Source organism: Alosa pseudoharengus, unplaced genomic scaffold (genome assembly GCF_046254945.1).
Source record: "Alosa pseudoharengus isolate Yale_2024_CS ecotype anadromous, Long Island Sound unplaced genomic scaffold, YU_APseudo_1.1 YU_APseudo_1.1_scf_10, whole genome shotgun sequence".
Classification (NCBI taxonomy): domain Eukaryota; kingdom Metazoa; phylum Chordata; class Actinopteri; order Clupeiformes; family Clupeidae; genus Alosa; species Alosa pseudoharengus.
The window spans coordinates 2,099,999-2,125,928 of record NW_027468565.1 but is presented as its reverse complement, the minus strand read 5'-3'; the positions used below and the strand labels follow the sequence as shown (position 1 = coordinate 2,125,928).

At 41.5% G+C, this 25,930-nt stretch overlaps 1 protein-coding gene across 4 annotated transcripts in view; it reads right to left on the bottom strand.

The window, feature by feature from the left end:
* Window positions 1–500: 500 nt before the first annotated feature.
* The window catches only part of adpgk (ADP-dependent glucokinase), a 52,582-nt gene continuing 27,152 nt past the window's right edge, over window positions 501–25,930 (bottom strand). For 3 of the 4 annotated variants that reach the window (XM_076302698.1, XM_076302690.1, XM_076302710.1), the window contains 4 exons: window positions 17,540–17,660; window positions 17,255–17,451; window positions 16,595–16,693; window positions 501–2,024 (listed from right to left, as the gene is read on the bottom strand). In XM_076302698.1, coding sequence (XP_076158813.1) covers window positions 1,464–2,024; window positions 16,595–16,693; window positions 17,255–17,451; window positions 17,540–17,660 — 978 coding nt within the window. In that variant the 3' untranslated portion in view covers window positions 501–1,463. The remainder of the gene's footprint in view (window positions 2,025–16,594; window positions 16,694–17,254; window positions 17,452–17,539; window positions 17,661–25,930) is intronic. The other variant, XM_076302704.1, reaches the window with a different exon arrangement.

The window sequence follows — 25,930 nt, the reverse complement described above, 5'->3', positions numbered from 1 at the left end:
CTGCTTAGACACTACTGCATTACGCTGGGGGCTGTGGCTGTATCTGTAAAATGTAACCTTGTCTGGTGTTGTGTCACAGAGAGGACTGAATTTGAGTGGCTCGGGTGACCCGGCACGACATATATGCATAGTGCGGCCTCTCTCCTACTTTACTTTATGTATACATTTATTAACTGTACACCAATCGGCTTGTAGATGGTGGTGTTAAGTGTGTGTTTATGTGTGTGTTTGACACATAAACACATACGCCAAACCTCCTTTTCCTGTTACTATTGTCCATCTGGATAGCTTTATGTAATTGATTGTTTATCTGTTTGTTTTGAGGATTCCTTTTTTCTGTTCGCTGTGAGGTAAATTGCCCCTAAGAATAATGCCATGTTCCATATACCTAGAAAGTCAGAAATTAAAATATTAGGTATAGGTTAATCCCATTGGGTTTGATCCCTGTCTTGGAGGGGGACAGATATGGAGGTATAAAAATGACTTGAAGCACATTTTTCTTTGTATTTCGTATTTATTAGTACGCTTTTTAAAAATCTATTACTGCCACAGCGGTTCATCATTTTAACTATCTGGGGTCCACAAAAGTCAAAGTTTCTCCAAGATTCACATGTGTGATTTATTATTTCAGTTAAATCACAATGTGTAAAAAAAACCTTATGCTTAAAAACTTGGTGAGAAAAAATTTAAAGAATTTAACTAAAGAGAGAATTTCAACATAATGGCAGATTTCTGATTTTTTTTAAGAAAATTGTGAAAGGGAAAAGTTTTTTTGAAAACTTTTACATGAGAATCTATACATTGAAAGAGGTTTCATGAGCTGAGTAAGAACAGCCAATAACAAAAACGTTTAAATACCTGAAGTGTTATTCTGACCATGGTGTTATTCCAACTATACCTCTATACATTTCTTTTCTCTGACATCAACACAGAACAAATCCATTTAAAAAAAAAAAAAACTTCACAAAGTGTAGTATAATGCTGGTAGAAGGCGCCTGAACCTTAAGACAACTAAAATCCTGTACTCAATGACACTTTGGAAACGTTATGGTAAAAAGGACATATTGCGCTATGGGATTAAGACTAGTTTCTTTACATGAGGACATTCAAATTTCTTCCTGTCTCTGCCTATGGTCCTTACCTATTAGTAGCTACAACTTGTGCTGAAATTCAGCATTTATCAATAAGGACATGTTCTGGGTACGGACCTGCTTGACACATACAACAAAATGTATGACAGAACAATTAACAAGGAAAGTGAACATAAATGTATTGACTTATTACTGTTAAAAAAAAATCAACATATTTTGGAGTGTGAAGAAATGATTCTGAGATCCACTGCATAAAACAGGACATCACTAGAAACTTAACAGTGGACATTTTTTGACAGAATATTGTTCTGTAACAGTACCATGTACAAGTAACTATAGATGAAGAGCCATGATCAACTTTATAGCAGGTCCTTAGAGCTCATGTGACAGCATTTCTGAATAAAAGAGTCCCTCAGCAGAGATGGCATCACCTAACCCCACTGTCCGCAGAGGTTGTTTACACACCAGAACAGGGGTCAGGTAGAAGGTCACATTATCACGGTGCCATATTGTGACAGGCTGATTTGGACTGATATTCAGTTGCTCCCTGGGCTCACTATGTGAGCTGTAAAATGTGTGCGGGGCTTTGAGGATCACTTTTTGGACATCAATGGCCTGGATGCCACAAGCTTGACAGCTAGCCACACGTGCCCCAGCTGCCACAGCTGCGACCTGGTTGCCCCAGTATCCATCGACTGTAGCCAAAATGTGATAAGACAATGTGTGGAAATGGATGCGTGTAAGGTCAGCCTCTGAACTTGGATCACTGCGACCATGCTGCTTGAGGATCCACAGAAGTATGTCACTGACACGACCCACATCTGGTAAGCCATCCCAAGTCTTCAGCTCAGAGTGTGGGCCTCTTCCCGCCTGGGACAAAAACAGCAACTCCTGTTCATTCAGCCCGATGGAGTTCACTATGGGGATGACCTGCTAACAGAGCAGATGGTACAACTGCATGTCATGTCTGTAATTAAAGTAGAAATTACTCTTCTAGACATATTCTAAAAGTACCAATTTCCACCCCTTTCGTTTGAACATTTGAAAATAAAGATGTTTTTTAATACTTAAAAAAAAATTTGATTGATGAACCTTACATTTTTCAGTAGCCATAAGTGTGTAGATTTCAACAAAATCAGGTTTGGTTCTTAACGGGAGCTTTTACTACCTAAAATATCCTAAAATATTTTGCGTGCTCGGAGTTTGGTGCTGGGCTGGTGGGTGCCTTATTTCTGCCTTTCAACACTGTTTACAGCTCTTCGAGTACAATGTCCTTTTTGGTAAAGAGATAATTTAGATACATTTATGGGATGGGTGCTTGCGTTTCTGTAGGAATCCACCATCTTGGTTTGTATAGAAATGAATATCAAGTTGACACTGATATCATAAACCAATATTTAGCTACAAAAAGGACAGACAACATATTAATATTGAAGTATTGTCAATGAAATGTAAGGTTAACATGATTTGTAAATCATATTTTTTTTTTTTTTTCACATTTTACACAGCGTCCAAACTTTTTTGGAATTGAGGTTGTACAGTAGCCTGGAAAATCCAGACCCTGGTAATCTAGAAAGATTAAGGGTCTGGTCACGAACAATGTAATGGCCCAACTCGAGGGGCGGCACCAAGCATGCATTTGGATAACACTAGACCAATGTTTACTTTGAATGATTCTGGACATCGACGCAATTGGATAACACTACGATCAATGTTTCCAACGTTGCAGTGCTGTCGTCATCAGTTTAGCTCGCCTCAGATACGATTTGATTGGTTCCATGGGATGAAAGGGGAAAAAGTGACTGCATCATTGCTCATTGCCAATTCCATTGTGCTCCTGCGAGAACTCTGGATTTCCAGGGTAGTTGTACAGTACCAGTCCAAAAGTTTGGACAAAACTACTCAGATTCTACTTCATAGAATTGTCTTAATTTAGACTATTTCCTACATTGTAGAACAATACTGAAATGATCTAAACTACAACATAACACAAAAATATTAGAAAAAAAAAGTTTCATATTTTAGATTCTTTAAATTAATCACCAATTACCTTCATAAAAGCACACTGCTGCCATTAATCTCAAGTCTCCAGTGCTGCAGACAAATTCTCCATTTTAATCTATTTTTTTTATCCGATCTCAAGATAAATCACGATTTCTCAAATAATTTCCGTTTTTAAATTCGGGATGCAGTGGTACAGTGTGCCCACGGTTCGGTATGTATCAGTTTTTGGGCCACAGTAATGGTACGGTTTTAACCCCCCCCCCAAGATTTAAAACAATTGATTATGTATTTTGCCTATTGACGAAAAATAACAGTAGCCCTTTTCACACAGAGATCATGCAAAATTTGCGGGAAGGGGAGACGTCTTTTTGCAGCATCGTGTGTCTGAAAATGAGTTGAAAATTTGCCGGCCTGCTAATCTGTTCACATGATCCGGCATTTTGGGGAGCCAGGAGGCAGGATTAGCTAGCAAATTAAAACGTGACGTGCAACAGGGGGCGTGTAGAGTGAGTCAGATGCAGCAGGTGTGTGATTTCCAAAACCATGGCGGGAGAACCGACAACACTTTGGTTAGCTGTTGCACACATTTTTAGTACCCTACAAATGCAAGTGAAGTAGCTTTGCTTTGCTGTTGCTTAGAATTAGTGCTGTCAGTTAAACGCGTTATTAACGGCGTTAACGTAAACCTATTTTAACGGCGTCAATTTTTTTATCGCGAGATTAACGTTCTTTTTGGTGTAACAAACTTTGTAGTTTTTTCACAAGCTGTTGCAACAACTAGTAACGTTAGAACAACTAGAGGTGGATTTTGTCGTTCGTTCTCATGACACAGTTCGCGTCGTTCAGTTCACCAAGATGATTCGTTCTGAATCGTTCGTTCTTTCGTTCAGTCGCATTTCCGGTAGCCTACAACGTAGTTCAGCGGTGAATCATGGAATGCAGGTTCTCAGCTCCTCCTTTGTGAAAACGGTCAACACAACACTGTAATTGTAGCGGCAAATATAGCTGCAACTAAATGATTGTGTACTTTTAGACAAAATAGCAGTAGCTAATGTGTTCATTCATCTTGACATTAAATTGACATATTGAAGTAGTTCTAGACTACGGCTAGATCAGCTAATTTCTTTTTAAAAAATGTGTTCATTCATAATAGAACAAAGACCCAGTATGCTATGCCGACAAACATGTTTAAAGGCTTGGCAGAAAGATTATATTGATGAAAAGGTTTCAAGTCCCCATTTTGCCCAGGCTACAGAGCCATAATCACTCTGCTTCTTCTGCTTAACTCTGCCAAGAACGAGTGACTGACTTAACGAGAACGACACACCGAAGTGAAACAGGTCTTGGCGTGAGAACGAACGAACGAGACAGATTGAAGAGACATTTATTAACCTGACATGACACAGAAAATACAAAGACAGCATGCATTTACCATTAGACAGATATTTAAATGTAAATGCCAATATTGAAATGCAAAATGGAATTGTTAATGTACATTATCGTTATTTTTTATCGTATGCTCTCCCACTAGTCTCACTAGCCCATTTGTTTTTTTTCATGGAAACGGTTGCTATGCTTTCATGCCCCTCATTGGCTAATTCGATGAGAACGTTTTAGAAACAATACAGACAACAGCATACGATTGGTTTGGCTCTCGCCTTACGGTGTGTTTCCACACAGCGAAACACCTCGCGATTTTCGGCCAGCGAAATTTCGCCTCGGGGGCGTGACGGCGAAACTGCTAACCTTTTGACTGCAGTGTCTAGCCAGTGGTAGCAAGCGAGCTAATTAGGCTAATCAGCTAATTCAAACGTTTAAGTACTTAATGAAGATATCCAGGGGTCTTTATGCCTCGACTAAGTTGATGTTGCCTATAAACAACAATTCATGTTCATAGAAACAACAAGGTCAATAAGACATAATATATTTCATACATGTGTTGCAGCATGTAGCCTAGCTGTCTAGCTAGGTTTACAATGCAATTCAATGTCCTAAAATACTAGCATTTCGGCTGTCAGCTAGCTAAAAAAAAATCGAGTGCTTAAACTAACATATATAGTGGTCTATTTAGTGGAGTATGTGCTCTGACTAAGTTCGTGTGGCATATAAACCACAATTCGTGTTGATACAAGTGCCAATGTTCGTGTAGAAACATTTTAATCACATACAAATTTTCGTGTTACAGCTCAGGTAGTCTCCGCCATCTTGGTCAGACTTTTTTGTAACTCCCGCCTCCAAACACAAAGACGCGGACCTGATTGGTTCTCGAATGGTCCTCATTTAAATAAAGTTAAACTTTGGCCAACTTTGTTTCGCCTGCCTCTGCGATTCGCTTTCATTTCGCTCAACTAGGGCGAATTTCGTCTCCATTCAACCTCAATGAGAGCGACGCGAAATTTCGTTGTGTGGAAACACACCGTTAGGAAGCTGGGCCAGAGGCATTCACAGTAGCACTAAGTCAGTGTGATTCAGCGACGAACGAACAAGAACTGGAAAGGCGAACTAGTTCAGGTCGTTCATTTTAAAGAGCCGTTCGAAGGAACTAGTTCGTTCGCGACCGACCCACCTCTAAGAACAACTACAACACCACACTGGATCTAGCTAGACCGTGCTGCATGTACACGCACGGGGTTATACTTACTAAATCTGTGAATAAAAGGCACAAAATAAGGTTGGTATAAGAGTTATCTGTGTGTTTATGCGATTAATGTGACCATTATGTTCCTATTTTTTGCTCTTTCCAGTTTAGCCTACTAACAGGAGTGTCACGAATATAGGCACAGTCAAACTGCCCGTGGCTGACTATAACTAAGTTCGGCAAGCTTAACTTTACATGTCATAACATCAACTAAACATAAGTCACACCTTCATTCTATCACTTGTAATATGAACGTAGCCTTTTTCCTACAACTAGGTGAGATAATTGGCTATGCCTGTTATACTGAAGTTCCGCAGTTAGCTAGCTAGCAAGCTAACCGTTTTACATGGGATATGGTAAGTGTAGCTAGTAGGCTACGTGCTGAATGGGTTGTAATGTAGCCTACATCGTTTCGACATGAGTAGCCTAAGTAACATACACATAATTCTTTATAACTGCCGTGTTAGTAAAATTATTGAATGGCCTGTAAATTAATAACTAGATGTAACGTCAAGGTGTGATTAGGCTATCTGTCTTTCCCATTAGAATCAATGATATATGTATGTTAACTTGTTTTCCGCTAAAATGGGGCGTGATGCAGATTAAATGTAGGCTAGCCTATCTTTATGATGATGCGCCTTTAGTAGGCTACGTAAAGGCATGCTGCACATACTTGTTTGGGCTTACGAGCCGGCCAAAGAGTAGATTCGTACAATAAACACCAACGCAGTTCTGAACTCCCGGTCAGCTGAATGGTGTTTTAAATTGCTGTGGACACCGATGCCGACATGAGTGAGATGCACTCTGCTTTCGACATTCATTTACTGTACATTAGATTCCATTCTTTTCAATACAACTCTGCACACCAGCATCGCACTTTGCCGCCGTGTAAATCACGATTCAGTTATATTTGGTCGACGCCGCTCCATAAAATCCATTCTTCATCCAGTGTTTGCGTGTTAAAAACTTTGGCGCTGATGTGTGTGGCAAGTGACAGCTCACCATAGACCAGTGTTTCCCAACCTGGGGGGCGCGACCCCCTTGGGGGGGCGCTAGAGAGTCTGGGGGGTGCGCGAAGCTTTATCGTGAAACAGGTGCATTGTAAGATGCAAAATTTTACAACAGTAATAACACAGTAATACATCGTCGCAAAGCTCCAATCAAAGCATAAGCATAGGCCTAATAGCTATGAAAACCTGTCTGCAAAATCCCACAATCATAACCATAACCATAATTTTTATCTTTATCAGCCTCCGTAGATAGAACGTTCGAATACTGACTGAGCTCACAAGTTTACTTGTTCGTGCACAAAGTTAATGTTAGGAAAGAAATGAATGAATACAATTGAAACTATGGCTGACAAACGCAAAAATGACACTGACAGCACAGCTAGTGTGAAAAAGAAAATTAGGAACTACCACGAGAGATATATTATGATGGGGTTTACTCAGGGAACGGACTGCCGACCAGAGTGCGTGATATGCGGTGAAAGGCTAGCTAATGATAGCATGAAACCCAGCAAAATGAAGCGGCACCAGGTGACAAAGCATCCTGAAACGGTTGGGAATGATCGGGGTTTTTTTCTACGGAAAGAACAGCTTCTTAAGGCAAACAAGCCAATGGATATCAGGTCCGCGTTTAATAGGGCTGGCAGTGATATACAGAAGGCTACTGAAGCTTCTTTTGAGTGCTCGCTTTTAATAGCAAAAGCAAAAAAACCTCACAACATTGGCGAGCAGCTCATCAAACCAGCTTGCATTAAAATAGTTGAGAAACTGTGTGGCCCACAGGTGGCAGAGAAACTAAAAACTGTGCCACTCTCGAATAACACAGTGAAAGACCGAATCGATAAGATGGCAAATAACTGCGAGCAACAGCTGGTAGAAAAGCTTAGAAAGGGGCAGTTTGCCATACAGCTTGATGAAACTACAACTGTAGCAGACGAGGCTGTGCTCATTGTTTATGTGCAATTTATAGAGGGGGAAGATCGATCTGAAGCAGGACATTCTTATGTCTGTCAACCTTAGCACCACTACCAGGGGTGAGGATATTTTTACAGCAGTGGATAATTACTTCTCGTCCCAAAAGCTTCCCTATGAGAATGTAGTTGCATGTTGTTCAGATGGCGCTGCCTCGATGATGGGTAAAAACAAAGGATTTAACAGTCGCTTGAAAGAAAAGGCCCCACACTGCATAATATTTCACTGCATGATACACCGCCAGGCACTGGCCAGCAAAAAACTGTCTGACGACCTCAGTGAAACACTCGCGACTGTAGTTAAAATCATAAATTTCATCAAAGGTCGCTCCACCAGACAGCGTCTGTTTGCAGATTTGTGCGAGGATGAGGCGCATCAAACACTCCTCCTGCACACAGATGTGCGCTGGCTTTCACGGGGCCGAGTGCTGGTGCGTTTTGTGGAATTGGGTGAAAAAGTAGCTGAATTTCTCAAAACTCACAGCCCAGCACTGTCAGAGAAAGTAACTGAATCATTCTGGATTAAAACAGCATACCTAGCCGATATCTTCAGTCTGTACAATGAAACGAACAAGCGTCTCCAAGGCGCGGAGTCTAACATCATACAATGTAAGGAGGCGCTTGACGCATTCGTGCGTAAACTGGAGTATAGGGTCGGGAAGATGGAAAAGGGAGAGCTACAACAGTTCCCACTACTGCTGAAACAATGCCGAAATTATCCTGAAACGATCCCTGTATCTGTCCATCGTGAGTTTACCAGACACATGAACGCATTGCAAAATGAGATTAAATCACGGTTTGCTGACACAGATGAATACGTATCGAAAGAATCGTGGGTGTTGGATCCCTTTATTGCAAAAGTCGAGGATGTGCAATACCTTAATTGTGAAGATGAGCTCACCGATATCCAGGCCAACACTCTGTCAAAGAAATATTTCCAGGTAGGCCTATACTATTGCATTCAGTATTGTATCACTGTTAGCAATAAGCCTCTGTGCTCGCGCTAATTGGGATGTTGGACATAATTAAGCATAATTCATTTCATTCTTTCTTTAATTCATTCAAGGAACACGGATTTAAAAAGTTTTGGATCGTGAAGGCACCCAGCATTGCTCCAAGACTCACACTGCATGCCACAACAAGGATCATACTCCCGTTCAGTACCACGTATCTTTCAGAAACGGCCTTCAGTGCACTTGTCGCCATCAAAACAAAAGCGCGCAACAGACTGGAGGTGCACAACGACTTTAGACTGGCTGTCACTCATATTACACCTGACATTCCAGCCCTGGCTGTGGGTATGCAAGCCCAAGGTTCACATTAATGATTTCATCTTTTTTTTGTTCAATGTTCATTTTGTTGTTCATTGCTTGGTGAAGATGGAATGATTACTAAGCGGTAGGAAACTTGAGGGAAAAGATTTTAGAACAGAATGATGTTCTTTTTTTTTTTTTGAAGCACAGCACAGATTGGATATTTCACATGTTTAATGTCAACTGCTGCTTGCGTGCTGCTACTCTGTGTAAGCTATGAAAATAATTACATTTATTAAATAAAGGCACACAAAATAAAGACGTATGATTTTCCTTTAAAAAATTTTTTTTTTGGGGGGGGCGCGAATTCCAACAGAAGTGAATTAGGGGGGCCCTGGAGAAAAAAGGTTGGGAACCACTGCCATAGACTGTAGGCCTATAAAATGGCAGTGTACTCATGTCAAAGTTCCTTATTTTCAACTGAACTCAAAGATAATGAATATAGTATTTTATGTTTATTATGCCCTTTATTAGCTATATTTCTGAATAATATATTGTGTTGCCTCAGGTCTGCTGCACATCTTTTGAAATTTGATTTGAAATAATCAAATAGACCTATGTCTTAAAGTTAAGTTAATGAAGTAACTTGCTTTGCTTTCATTTGAATTCTAATCAAGATAGTATACACAATAAATGCTTTATATTGTTAACATGGACTCCTGGAAAGTTCAGAAATGCAAAATAGAATTAATCATGCGATAAGCACTACTTAGAATGTTAGATTCTTGCGATCGATGTCTTCAGACAATAAAAAGTAATTTGGAAGGGAAATTGAAGAGAAGAGTTGCCCCCTGCGTTGGCCATGATGCCCCTTTGAAAATCGGAATTTCACAGGCTACTGTGGCCTTGGTGCCCCCTTTTTTCAAAATTCTGCGTTACGTCTGACTAGCGATTTTTATTTAGCCTATGGCCTGGCAAATTAAGCTTAGCATTCACAGTGCAAATTAATGTAGTCTTTTACGCAGTGAAGAAAGTGACAGCACACGGCAAAAAAGAGAGTGCGTCCAAATTCAACCATTCTACTCGCAAAGTAGCCTACTCATCATCACACAGATATCACATGTATCACACGAAAGAGCCTTTTTCTCAGCTTTTAAACAATGTTAGTCGCTAGTTGTTATGGTAAACGGTTTGCGAGAAAAGTAAGTTTAATCTAATCATATTACATTCTGTGCCCGTCTCCGTACCCATTCATCTCGGTGGAATACTTCACAAACTTCTCAACACATGACAAACCATATATCAGAATAAACAGCAGACCTTACCGAACACAAAGGTGTACAGTTGGCCATTCCAGAGTAATCCGGTTTTAAATTTGCAGCAATGTCTATATGCATGTCTCCAACTTTTGGGTTTAGGTTTCACAATGTGTTTAAATTGTTCAATACATGAATTTATAACTGGCCAAATACAAAATAAATGTTACAAATATCGCCTAGATATCTGTAAACATTAAAATCAGAGGATAGGACAGACGCTCATGAGTTCATGCTTTGTTTTATCGCTGGATTTTAGGATAGCCTATTATGGCAACCGATTGCATACCGAACTACAGTCAACTCTAGCAGGCGTTAAATGACTGGAGACTTTGTGAATTTAAGGATTGCCACAATGTGCTGTCTCTGCTATTGCTGCTTTTAATCAGTCAGATTTGCAATCTCCTGTGGTGGGCTGGACATGATGTAGCATCAAAATGCCCCCCCAGATTCCCCTTTAATGGGGCAGCCGTGGCCTACTGGTTAGCACTTCGGACCTGTAACCGGAGGGTTGCCAGTTTGAACCCCGACCAGTAGGCACGGCTGAAGTGCCCTTGAGCAAGGCACCTAACCCCTCACTGCTCCCCGAGCGCCGCTGTTGATGCAGGCAGCTCACTGCGCCGGGATTAGTGTGTGCTTCACCTCACTGTGTGTACACTGTGTGCTGTGTGTGTTTCACTAATTCACGGATTGGAATAAATTTCCCTCACGGGATCAAAAGAGTATATATACTATACTATACTAATGCATTCACACTGGTGCCGAAACAAATTTTCTCAGCAAAATGGGTGCTTGGTTAGCCTGGGTGTTCCCATGCTGCCTTGCGCGCAATTTGATTCACGCTGCTAAGGCAGCCTGGAGACCATGGAGCAAATTTTCGCCTGAGATAGGGGACCAATCACAGAACAAGGGGGAAAGCAAGACGATGATGAGCTATGCACAGACGCATTTGATAGACATCCGTGGCACCCAATAAACGGATCTGGGCATTTTTTTCAAATACGAGAAAATTAACGTTTGGTTCCCAGACCACGTCTCATTGAGAAGTGGTGGCGCTAGCCAGGCTAGTGCTTGGTAGTAAATTTGGCGAGACACTTCATACCGCCAAAAATGCGGGGATTTTGGCAGTGTGAAAGGGCTCATTGTGAATGACTAGGCCTGGTTTCTAACTATAGGGTAGTCTTTTTATAGATTGTAGATAATTATATAGAAGTATATATACTCTTTTGATCCTGTGAGGGAAATTTGGTCTCTGCATTTCATTTGCATTGCACTCTTTCATGTGATATGACACATGTGATATGACAATCCGTCGGCCACTAAGGGTTAACTGCTTAACTTCAAAGGCTCTCTTTCTCTACTACCTAGAAACCATTATGTTTACCCTAACAACCATCTTAATTATCCTAGCAACTACCTAACAACCACTATTATAATGTCAACCTAACAACAGTCACAGCAACCAACATCATTACCCAAGCAACCAGCATAGCAACCGCTTCATTTAGCATAGCAACCACCATCAACCCTAGCAACCATCCCAAGTACCCTAGCATTAATCTAGCAACCTATATGAGTTTTCTTTCAGACATCTCTGATTATTTCATAGACCTAATGGACACTTCATACTAGACCTATTATAATAAGCATGATAAGTCTGCATATTTGTTGGCCAGACCTGATACTGAGGTCCCCTTTGCATTGAGCTCACAGTCCCCTGATAGAAGAGGCCTATGAGCGTAAGAAGCTGCGTTATGCAGAGCTAGCAGCAGAAGCAAAGCAGCGTGTCTATCACCAACACCAAAGTCTATCCAGTTGAGGTAGGATGCAGAGGATTTGTGGCTTTGTCTACCATCAGACTGCTAAAAGAGCTCGGGAGCTGTGGTCAGGCCTTGAGGAAGACCATTAGCGAAATCTCGGAGGCAGCAGAAAGAAGCAGCCAGTGGATTTGGCTGAAGCGTAATGACCCATGCTGGGCAAATAAAGGGTGAACCTATCAAGCCTGCTGGAGCCTTCAACAACAGATTTGCATAAGACAAGTCAAATTGGTGTTTTTAAATGATAATTCCGGTATTTAGCACTTTAGTTCATCCAAAACAAACCAGAAAAGAGACTCAGAGTGGTGGACACCGAAATTTTGACGATGGGTCCTGTCTCGATTTTCTGACTCGTTTTGAATCGCCTTTGTCTATTTCAGAGTGGCTGGGTATGGGCATGCACAAACATGTCCTTAAAACAACCCTTAAACTTTGTTTTTAAAACTGTGCAATCGCACCTGTTAAACTCTCGCAGTGATGAAAAAGTCTGAAATACAGACGTTTTGCCCTACACACTTTTGTCATCTGACTTTGACTGAGTTTAGTGATCTTCGGTACGTTAAGACGGGGAACTCTGATATTCTCTACATGGGAGCTAACTTGCAGTGCAACTTGCAATAAGTAGTTAGCTTCAGATATCTCCAGGATCTCCTCATATGGGCAAAGATGACAGCTTTGGGTCCTTTTGGAGGCAATCTTCACAGTCTATTACCCCACTTATAGCACACAAATTACACTCTGTGCACAAACCGTCAAGAGACTTTCATCAGCCGTGAGCTAGGAGAGGCTACACAGCAACGCACAGGGCTCTGTGGGGCTACACCGTCGATTTGACGCAGAACGGAGGACTGACTGGGGGTCAGATCTTTCAAGATCAAGGAGGTATGGAATGAAGACCATCACTGGCCTTAAGAAGGGCAGCAGCTCTGTGGAGGGAGATCTGGATAGGGCGAACCAGTTGAACCACTTTTACAACAGGTTTGATTGCCCTGCACCAGCTCCAATGGCAGTGGTCTGTCCACCACCCCCTGCTGACTCAGACACTGCTCTTGTTTGCATGCCTGCCCTACCCCCATCTCCCTGTCTCTCCAGCTCTGCATCCCGGTGACATCCAATGACCTAAGCCCCCCATCACCCCATGCCCTGCCCCCGCCTGATGCCTCCCTGCTGTGCCTGTTGAGGTGTCCACGACCATGGCAGCCTTGACAGGGACATCAAGGAGGTGGTCATCCCCAACAGGCTTTCGCCCCCCCCCCCCCACCATCACTGGATATTGCACCCCTCCCCCACATGGCGACCACGAACAATGAGGTGACAACGACTTCAGTCCACAGCCATCAGACACACAGACCCCAGATGCACCCCCCCCCCCCCATCATCATCACGGCAACTGAGGAAACTTTGTTCTAGGAAGGCAGTCGGGCCTGACAGACTGTGTCCAAGGCTGCTCAAGGCCTGTGCTGCTGAACTGGGGGAGCCACTGAAGCACATCTTCAACTTGAGTCTCCGTCTCGGACAAGTTCCAAAACTGTTGAAGACATCATGTCTCACCCCTGTCCCTAAGAAGCCACACCCAAGTGAGCTTAATGACTACAGGCCTGTCGCTCTAACATCACATGTGATGAAGACAATGGAGCGACTGGTCTTATGTATGCTCAGACCCCAGGTACGCCATGCACTAGACCCGTTACAGTTTGCATACCAGGAGAAAGTGGACGATAAGTAAGTAAGTAAATTTAGTTTATAGAGCACATTTAAAACAGTTTCCACTGACCAAAGTGCTGCACAGAGGATATGGCTAAAAAATAAAAAATAAAAGCAAATCAGAACAAGCAAAATATAAAAGGCATAGATAAGGGGAAAAGTGCTGTGAGAATCATGTTCTTTGATTTCTCAAGTGCTTTTAACACCATCCAACCCCTCAGACTGGGAGACAAGCTCTTGCAGATGGGTGTGGACGCTCACCTGGTAACCTGGATTACAGATTACCCGAGCGACCACAGTTAGACTGAAGAACTGTCTCTCGGACACTGATCAGCAGCACCGGAGCCCCACAGGGAACTGTGCTCTCTCCAGTCCTGTTCACCCTGTACACATCTGACTTCTGCTACAACACCGAGTCATGCGACATGCAGAAGTTTTCTGACGATACTGCAATTGTGGGGTGTATCAGGGACGAGCAAGAGGAGGAGTACAGGAGCCTGGTGGAGGACTTTGTGCAATGGTGCAAACTCAATCACCTTCAATTCAACACTTCAAAGACCAAGGAGATGGTGGTGGATTTATGCAGGTCTAAGCCCGCTCTGCTACCAGTCTCCATTGATGGGGTCAATGTGGAGGTGGTAAGCACCTACAAGTATCTGGGTCTCCACCTGGACAATAAACTGGACTGGTCAGCCAATACTGAAGAACTCTACAAGAAAGGGCAGAGCAGGCTGTACTTCCTGAGGAGGCTGCGGTCCTTCAATGTGTGCAGCAAGCTCCTCAGGATGTTCTACCAGTCAGTTGTTGCCAGCGTCCTCTTCTATGCAGTGGTATGCTGGGGAGGAAGCACAAAAAAGGATGCTGGGCGACTTGACAGGCTGGTAAGGAAAGCTGGCTCTATAGTAGGAGCTGAACTGGAGTGCATCACTTCAATATCTGATAAAAGGACCCTGAACAAACTGATCAACATTTTGGACAATGAGTGTCATCCACTCCACAGCACTATTACAAAGCAGAAGAGCTTGATCAGCTGGACACTTCGCTCACTGCCTTGCACAACAGACAGACTGAGGAAGTCATTTGTCCCCAGGGCCATTGAACTGTTCAATGCTTCACTTAAAGGGAAGAGGAGAGATAGACTTCTCCGCATAGTCTGTTTGCCTCTCCACCCTCTCCATGTTTGTGTACTGTTTGTCCACTAGCCACTTTTTACCACTGTCTTACTGCTTCACTGTTTGCATGCTATATTAGCTCATATGCATAACCCCTCCCTCCATCCCACAGCTGGATTGTGGCCACACTTATACCTATACTTAATACTTAATGCTTTATAATCAATACTTGAATAATGGCTGTAACCCTATTACGTCAAACCATTCTTGCACTGACATAGTTTTTATATGTCCATATTTATTTTATACTGGTCTCTAGACTTTATTCTTGCACTGTTGCACTGTTGGACTTAAGTCTAGGAGCAGCGATTTGGATATTCCCTGTTTAAAAAATAGTTAAGAAATGTAATACCTCATAAAATGTACGATTAGTAAATTTTCCAACCTTTTAATACTTTTTAAAACTTTGCGGACACCCTGTGAACATTTCTTAAAGACAGCATCATCATCACTTCTTTTGCATCTGAATGCAGCAAAATGTGACAGCCCTTTAGGAGCAATTAATTCAACTGTTTAGTTTTTCACATTAGCCTTGAATGAACTTGTTATGGCTATATTTCTGTCTAGTATAGCTAACTTTAGCAACATTAAACGAAAACAGCCCATTACACTGCTACACTAATCTAATCTAGCAACACAACTAGCCCACCTGTGACATCCCTAGGCATCTCTCCTCGCTGGGCTCCCATGACTATTCCAGCTGACATTTCAGACACATCTATCTGCTCTCACATGGGAGGATATACCGGGCGCGAGCGTTCTATTCGCATTGCGTCTGCGGCAACAATTAGCTTCCACAAATATAACTGGTTACACCAGAGGTGATAGCGGTGCATACGTTCAAAAGACTATTTTCACTCTCCAAGAGTGTGAATGACATGAGAGCCGTGAAGACAAGTTTCAAAATAAAAGCCAAAGTTAATTTATTTTCTACTACCTCACAAAGTTTACCGTTCACCGCCATCTTGAATTTAGTCACGATAAGTGGAGCGACGAGTAGGAATGAACCGGTATGATAAGGGATCAGATTCCAAAAATAATTCTGTGGAAATGCATGGATTCCAGTTGCTGCTAGGTACTGCCTGTATAAATCGTCTTGTAAATAAACTACCAGTGCTTTTTCAAAGTTCTCAATGTCTCGTTTTAAATGTCAAGGCCCTCGGAAGTCTACCAATGAAGTGTGGAGCTACTTTGAGCCTCGTAAATGGTGTAAAACAGTAATTTATTTGCATGGCTAGGCCAATGCCCGAGGCACCCCCATCGAAAAACTGTTGGTAGCATCGGCTCGGCAGGGGACAAGCCGAGATGAGCTATGAAACATACGTTCACACTCGGTATCATGTTTCAACACACTTTAGGTCAATATCACACCGGAATTCTCCTTTAACATGTATGGGAAATCCTTCAAAAACTGTTGAAAAACCATTCCAGGTGTTGACCTGCAAAATCAGCAGCAAAGCAAATGGTGCAATATAAAACATTTTGCTTTTTTGATACTTTTTGGCTTGTTTTGACCTTCAGTATTATTCTATAATGTAAAAATGTGACATTAAAAAACTGCAAATGACTAAGTGTGTCCAAACTTTTGACTAGCAAATGTATATTAAACCTACACATTTACCTCTTGCATGATGCTGCTCATGTATTCCTTGTCAGTCATGCTGGCCAATTCCAGGTGAATGGGAATCTGTTTGCGAACATCAGAGATGGCCACTACAGCCTTCATATACACAAAAAAACAGTTATCAGCTAAGTCATCAGTTAATTCTGGATATGCTTACAAAATCGCTGTGTCTCATTTTACATTGGTATTTGTACCTTTTGTAACTATACAAGTGATTCAACTCAATTTAGCTACTTTTATGTTTTCAAAAAATATATATTAAACATGCGTTGAATAGTTATTTGTTGGGATTATTTATGTTAAATATATATAAAGTCCCATAACTTTGAAATTGATGAAGACTCAATATCCAGTTATTTTGCCCAAACAAGTAAGCACTCAAAAGTGTGTAAGAGTGCTCTTGAATGTTCCTAGATTATGTTTACCTAAGAACAAATCCCAAATAAGAAAACATTGATTAAAGACAATCATTGTGAAAATGGTGTAAGTGGGTTTTAAGAACATGTTTCTTCATCAGAACAATTGATGAAAGAGGCCCATTATTTTAAAATAGAAAGTCAAGGTATGTCAAACTACAAAAGTGTCTGACAGGCTCCAGACTCCAGTGTGTTGTTTCTGTGAATAAACATTTTGACAAAGTATAGCTGAAATTATAACCTCTTTGAGCCGTTCTCTCCACAGATTCTTTCCCATTCCCTCCATCATGTGCAGGCCAGAGAGAACTACCAACTCTGGCTGGAACTCTTCAATGCTGGCAGCAAAAATCTCCATAGAACTCATCTTCCCATTGGCCACATCATGGGAAAAGATGAAACGGTTAGCTTGAGGTGCCTGTGTCATGCCCCACTGTTCCCCTTTAGGACAAAGAAACATGTTCAACAACTTGTTGAAAAGCAGTGGATTTAGCTGTAGATGCAGAATAACTTCAAATTAATTCCATACCGGCCTGATACTCCAGAATAAGGTGGAACTCATCAGTCTCTTGAAGGGACTCAGGAGGAACTACAATCTGATCATCCAGTAACTGATGCAGCTTAGGCCCAACAGGTCCACAAAGCAGAACCTGAGACAAACATCTATCAGTTACAGTTATGTTTGTATGCATGCACACATACGCACGCACGCACTCACACACAGTCCCCTTGGAATTATAAGATTTTAGTTATTCACAGTGAGTTATTCACACATTCTTATTATGGGGTAACTTATTTACACTATCTAAGGTGTTTTTGCATTTTTTTTTAATCTGGAAAACAAAAAAGGTCTATCTGCAAAGTCAAACTCTAACTTGGTTTTATAAGGTTCTATCTGTGAGCCAATCAGAACTTGGAATGCACACAAGCAGACCAAACAAGTTCAGTTTCTTTCTGATGTTGGCCTCCCCACACAACCCGGTGAATGAAGAAAAGGAAAGAAAAGTTTTGTTTTATGTTTTAGATCTTGCTAAAGTTTGTTTTAATTCTTAACTAGGTTACCTACATAATGCTAGCTTGCTAATGTTATTCTGGTACTAGAGCCCGACCGATATGATATTTTGAAGGCCGATATTGATATCAATATTTGAGAGTTTCAAAAGTCGATAACTGATATATCAGCCGATAGTCATTTTTAACACAATTTCTCCCATAACAAAGTTTTGATCAAGGTGGGACATTGTCTGTTTAAATAGGCCTAACTATCTTGTTTCCTAATGAAAGTCTCTTATACAGTAAAAATGAAATAAGTAGCAGGGCTGTAGTACTCGAGTCCGGTCTTGGACTCGAGTCCGGACTCGAGAGCGTTTTTCTATGGTCTCGGACTTGTCTCGGACTCGCAAGTATTTGGACTTGGTCTTGTCTCGGTCTCGGCCACTGGTCTTGCCAAATATGGCTTTTGGTCTCGACCGAGTCCAGGTGTCTTTAGGGCCATCAAAATTAACATGTTAATTGCCGCGATTCATTTTGAAATACATAATGTGTTACAAAATATTAACGCAATAGTGTTTACCTTTGTGGGGGGCTGATGTCACGTAACGGAAGCCGCAAAACCTAAAACCACAAGCCTGAGAGTTTATTTTACTCTCTGTGGAGTTAGCTGAAGATGAAGAGGAACCAACATTTAGCCAATAAATAGTAGTTTTACTGCATGCTGCTTTTCACTCTTGTTAGATAACGTTTACAATGTCAAAATGCACCAACAGCAACAGTTACATACAGTGGGTCCCAGTTAAGTTTGGACGGGTTCCTTCATGAATCAAGCACCCCATTTTCTCAGCAGAAATGGCACAAACTGCAGTTGACACAAACAACCACAAGGTGTCACTTGGGAGTTCTGCTTCCATGACGCAGTGAGCCATTACCAAACATATATGATAATACAATAGCGTGAGTTTATATATCTTATACCCTATTTGTCACGGTTACTTATAGATGTGATAGTGTAACGATAAGCGCATAAGCGCAGCGGGGGCACGGGAACTTAAATTGATCACGGTAGTTTAAGCTTACACTTAAACAGACAAAACATTCTAATATGAAAATGTAGATGCAATTGTTGTAAAATGGTGCAGCTCCTTTAAGAAAGCCCCGTGCGCAGGGATGGAAAGAGAGAAAGCGAGAGGGGATGTGTGTTAGAACTTAGATGCGTGTGGAAAAAGTAGACGTGCTGTTGAGACTGGAGCGAGTCATATTCAAAATAATGCAAAAAATAAATCCGTATATAAAACCAATTATCCTCATTCATTGCAACCGCAGCATGCCTGCTTGCCGACATTCAAACAAAAAAGATATGAAAGCACCTTTTGCGTTTGAATGTAGCACAATTTTTTTTTAAACAGCTGGACAAATGATTTAGCTAATTAATTATAGCCTGCACACCAGCAATTGTTGAACATTTACCTGTACAAGACAGTAGCCCAGCCTAACAAGCATGTTGCATGTTGTAGGCCTACTGTAGACATTTCACTTAAATTGCAACCGCAACATGCCTGCTTGCCGACGTTCAAACGACAACGAAAAAGATATCAAAGCAACAAGAGGGTTGAGTCTGAATGACACAGAGTTCAGACTCATATTGCTCCTCATAACCAGCTATAAAAAAAGTGTTTTTTCTTTTCTTTTTGAGCACGTCCGAATCCCAGGACATAACTCACTGGACCTTATAATAGGCTCGAGATATAATTCCAAAGGGGGCAGATAGGGGCCTACTGCACTTAAAACTTCACAAACTTAAAAAGATTGAACGAAGCTTCCCGAAATTTGAAATTGCGATCAGTGACTGGCATCGGGTGAAGCATTTCGAAGTTGAACAGGCTATTAAAAACTATTTGCGCACCTCAATGTCACAGGAGAGACTGGGCTCTCCCTTCTATGAATTGAAAACGACGTTATGCTACCTGCAAACTGGCCTATGATTTCATTGCTGAGTTTGCGGCAAAGCAAGACAATGTTTTTTCAGAGTCAGGATATGGCGAGTCAGTGTCATTTATTTGTCCTATGTTAGCCTACAGACCAGTTTCCATAGTGCACATCTTATCAACAGTTTGAATGTCGTGTGTTTCTGCTCATTGACAAATACCGTTCAGCACAATGATTCATGCCCAATTAATTCCCCCCTGTTAAAGTGTTCGCCTTTGTTACACTATTTGGTTTCGTGATGTAGCCTATGATAAACACCATATGGCCAAATATGTGACTCAGCTAATGTTATAGGCTATACAATTTCCCCTCTTAAAGACAAGCTGGTGTAGCTTATTAGACTAGGCTACTAAAATGCACCGACGGTAGCCTTGGCTATGTGTAAAGTAGCTATCGCATGATTTCATGCACGTAAGTTCATGCATCTGTAAAGTTCGCACAGGGCCTCGCACCATCTGTCAAGTTCGCACAGGGCCTCGCACCCCCTTGCGACGGCCCTGCAGCTCCTCCTAAGACAGCGAGGAAAAAGTTAAAATACGCGATAAACCCGGGAAAAGTTGACAGGTTTGTTTCGGCCCCGGTGATTATTTGTGCAATTGTGATTTTCAAGGCATTTCAAGGAAGGTGTTGTAGCATGCAAGCTCCCAAATTGACCCAGTAGCCTACAGAAGGCATCAATAAATTGTTGGGACTGGTGATTTTTTTTTCTCAATCACTTTGGAGGCTCATAGAAAAATGTCTTGCTGGCGAGGGAGGGTCACGTCTTTTTTGACTACTCCTCCGGTAGCCCCTTAAATAAATAACGAACAGTCCCTAATTGATTATAGCCTGTAGGCCTACACCAGCAATTGTTGAACATTTACCTGTACAGGACATTGACAGTAGCCCAGCCTAACAAGCAGATGTTGCAAAAGACACAATTAATCAGAAATAAATAATGTAATCTGCATCGCTTTATTTAACAAACTGCAAGCAACAAGAGGGTTGAGTTCGCTGTGAGGCCAAGCCCAAGAGCAGAGCCTATCTGTTAAGGCACTCGATAGGCTATGGTAACGGGCTGTGTGCGCCTGGAAAGACAATAGAAGATGCTTTCTGAATAGCATAGCGAAGACGGCTCTGGTCATCCCATACCCTCCCCCCACTTCCTGTAGCCTACCATTATGACTTGTTGCCGTTTTGGGACATTAAGCTTTTTCACGTTAAGCCCCCCTCCCCCACCCCCTTCTTTCACAAGCAGTGGGGGAGCGCGGGGCACAAAGTAACACTTTTTGGTAGACAAAGGAGGGTTCTCCGTGCTTCTGTCGTTTGGCGACAATCCGGTGCAACCAGGCCAGGACAGATATTTTAGAGAGAAGGAGAGACGCCGGTGCAGCTCAATGTCTTCTTAATTTTCTTTATTCTTTAGTAAAAGGTGCAGAACATTATTAAACTTTGACTAACGTCTCGATGTGTCGATATTTTTGACTAACGAACATCGAAACGTTAGTCAAAGTTTAATAATGTTCTGCACCTTTTACTAAAGAATAAAGAAAATTAAGAAGACATCTGAGCTGCACCGGCGTCTCTCCTTCTCTCTAACACTTTTTGGCTTTGGCTAAATATTTCTAAAATCATTTGAGTTTCACTAGTCACATGTTTTAACAAGGAACACTTGTTATTGAACTAATAACAGATGTGTGTCGAAAATTTACTTTATTTTCCATACGGAGAAATAACATATGCAGAGTCTAACCAAGGTCAATCTTGCCAAAAAAGCCCTCAAACCTGAAAACACATGACAAACAAACACAAAACACAAGCCTACAGTTGTAACAGCGCGTAACAGTCATTTTACTCCCCGTATGCGCTCATTATAAAGAACGTTTAACGTGTCCCAAAAACAGCTATCAACTAATCACCAAACGTCTTATAAACAAGTATTGCCAGGAGCAACACCTTGCAAAAAATTATAACAATAGGCCTAGGCCTTTATATGGCTCTGCTCCTGCCTAGATTCGAACTCAGAACTGCCTGAAAGTTGCAGACCTGTTCTGGAAATACGCGCATTAACCCACTCGACCGTCAGACAACGATATCTGCTTCGAGTAGGCCTATTGGGTAGGACTGTAGTACACTGGTTGCTGTGGCACAGTCTTGAGTGACCGAATTCGTTTTCCTTTGTCATATGAATGCTGTCATTTTGTTAACATTACTGTTAAGGAGATGCCGTAGGCAAAGGCTATATTTAACCTCGTTAGTGTAGTAAAACAAATCAGAACTATTCACGAGGTTTCCGGGCAGCATATTTATGTTCTGTTAGCAAGCGAACTTCTCATGACTGCCGACAAAGTAGCCTACTTCCAGCTGACGAAGCTCTCATTTTAAAACATTACTGAGAGACAGGCACTGTACAATCAAGACATCTTGCCACTGAATCCAAAACTATGTTTAACATTATGTACAAAGCTTATAGGCTACAGTGGACTAGCATGTTGCAGGGGCTGCTAAAAACACAGAAACGCACTGAAAACTCGGCCAATCACAGCCCTTGCTGTCGAATGCTCCGCCCCGGTTCGACCGTGGACTATGCTGCCCCCAAACGGCTGCAGTTGTACTTACATTTCACCCAGCTGCATGAATCACCTTGATGGTGAATGAAGTGTCAATTCTTAACTGTAGGTGACAATTCTGACCCACTGTAGGTGACTGGCTTAGGCTCATCATTCACTTTTAATTGCAAACAGAAAATGTCTAGCTAGCATCATGTCATTACATGCTTCTATTTCCAAAGGAATGAAATCTGTTTATACCAACTTAATATCATGCTTATCATTGTTAATATTGTACAATACATGTGGTACAAACAATATTAGAGATTGTGGACTAGCTATAGGCTATATTTCAATGGAGCTGGTAAAAAAAAGATCATTATGAGAACGTGGCCACAATGGGCTTAAAGTGACAGTGCACCATTTACAAATGAGTTAAACAGCATCAAATGTGTAGTATTTCTTAAGAAATGAATACTTTAAAACACAATTACTGTGTCAGTATTATCATTTAAATAATATAAAAGTGTTTTACTTTTACCTTTGTGGCTACTCATTAATTTTGTGATTTATGTTGTATTTAATATGCCATTTAAGAAGCTTTAGTCTTTAGGAACTTTTTAATTGCGGTTAATCAAGATTAATTCATATCAAAATATATATTTTTAATCGTTTGACAGCCCTATAATAATATTGAAGGGGAATGGCTACACTTACAAATCCTGGGTGTGTTCACACTATTTTTGCTTTTAGATAATAATAATAACCCAAAATGATTGTCTTGATACTGTCATGCATAAGACTTTTTTTCCTATCCTGGACTCGTTCTTGACTCGGACTCGAACCTTTTTGGACTCGGTCTTGTCTTGGACTCGAACCTCTTTGGACTCGGTCTTGACTTGGTCTCGACTAGTCCTGGTCTTGGACTTGACTTGGACTCGACAAAGGTGGTCTTGACTACAGCCAAGTAGTGTATAGTCTTTTCACTTTTGATAACCACCACTCAGGGTTCCCACTCTAATTCAAATATAAAATTCCATGACTTTCCCCTGACTTTCCCTGACAAAAAAATGAATTTCCATGACCTACTATATAATGAATGGTACAATACATCGACCAAAGATTTGAGAGCAGCTATGTAGCGTTGAAGAATCTTTTACTTTTTTAGAACAGGAGATGAATAAATAAATACGCATTGAATAAACAACGTTGGGCTAACCACAACTACAGTAATACTGTGTGGAAATATATGCTACAAGGATACAAGGAAGTTTATTGTCACATGCATATAGTTACTTCCAGTAAGAAATGCAGTGAAATTATGTCTGGTGTCAGCTTATTTGTGCATTTATGGGGGGGGGGGGGTAAAAAGTGCAGTAGAAGAGGGGTTTAGTAGATAGAAGTGGCAAGGGCTGCATAAGAAAGGTGGGGGAGGATTGGGATTGGGGGGGGGGCACCAACAAGGAGCACCCAAGAGCAACAGGGGCAAGGAAAAACTCCCTTACCAAGGAAGAAACCTTGGGCAGATCCACGGCTCAAGGGGCTAACCCAACTGCCAGGGGTCTTGGTGTGCGTGTTGGGGGGATGACAAGGGAGATGGGATAGTGTGCTGTGTATGTGGGGAGAGGGCAGTGTGCAATATGTGTGTTGGAGAAGCTTCCTCATGAGACAATGTGCTGTTTATTGGGGGGGCAGTGTACTGCAAGTATGGTGAAGGGACTTACTATTGCAAGCAGAGTATTGTATGATGTATGTGAGTGATGACAGTGAAGATGTGTGTGTGGCGGGAGGGGAGTGGAGCAGTGACTGTGTGTGTGTAGTGTGTGTGTGGGTAGGTGGGGGCAGTGTGCTGTAAGTATTTAGAGGATGTGTGTTGGAGAAGATCCCGAAGACAATGTGCTGTGTATGTAAGGAGGGGGGGGGGGGCAGTGTGCAGCTAGTATGTAGAGGATGCTTACTGTAGCAAGCAGTGTGCTGTATGTATGTGAGGTGATGACAGTGATGATGTAAGTGTGTGTGTTTTTTGTGTGTGTGTTGGGGATGGGTGTGGGGTGGGCAGAAAGGCTAGGCAATCAAGGACATGGGTAGATAGATGGAGGAGAAATCAAAAATAATTTAAAAAAAAGTTATATGGAGAACTTTTTGCTATTGCTATTCATGTATTTTGGCAAGTGAAATTTAAACTGCTAAAATTCCCTGATATTCCATGACTTTTACCCAAAAATTATAAAATTCCCTGACTTTCCATGTCTGGAATAGACTTTCCTAAATTCCATGACATTCCAGAAATTCCATGACCCGTGGAAACCCTGACCATTGCACAATCTTCATTGTGGGCTATGCTTTAGCTTTTGTAAACCATGCACTTCCTTGCTTGGTGTAAGAACCTTTGTTGAAATGCAAAACAATTACAGATTGAAACTAAGGAGTATATGAGATGTGAGTGTTTAACATTAATGTTAAACATTAATGTTAGCTCAGAAGACTTGTTTCATATGCTCACATTTATTTTGTGTGCAGTCTTCGTGAGCTTAATGTAACAGTTTACACTCACTGACAGCACTGACAGGACCACCAAGGACAGTCTGAGCGATGTGACCGTGTTGGTGAACGAGTCAACAGCAGCTAAACAGTTTTAGCCAACAGAACCGTCTCTGTCCAGTGTTTTTAAGGATGCATCGTACTTCCACCGGCAAACCAAGGCATTAGCTAAATGTTAGCGCTGTGGCTAACTAACTTAGCTCCTTTCAGTATGATCAGAAAATGAATGGGATGACAGTCAAAACGACAGTGCTGTTATCAATATACTCGATATAACGGCATTTATGCTTCAACTAATGCTAAAGTTATTTTAGCTTTGGAAGTAACATTAAGCTGGTGATTAAAGTTAGCCTACTGCAGTAAAAAAAAAAACAAGCATGTCCGATAGACATTCTTGGGTGTATTTAGGCTTCTAGAAGAAATGAGAATTATATTTTACATGAAAATCCTCCTACCATGAACACACAAACCACTTCAAAAAACTATGACACGCAAGCTGCAATTCGTTGTCGTTGTGTAGGCTGAGAAGTGGAACCAAGTCAAGCAGCATGCATGTCTTGCAGTAAGAAGATGTGCCATCTGGTGTACAAACCAGAGCTGGAGCTGGAAATGGAAATCTAAATCAAAGATCAATATTCAATTTTGCTTTATTTAATTTTTGAATATTTATCGGTTGTTATAAAGGCCCACCAAAAATCGATCTGGCTCTAGTTCTTAGAACCCCTTTTTTGCGTATTCAGACATATCTGTAGATGTTATTTTCGATTGTTTTTGTTTTAGTCTTGTCATTTTATCGGCTATCGTCAGTTGATACCTGTTTATTCAGCTGACAGTGGTGCGGGTCTGGTCACAAGTGGCCCATGCTCGCC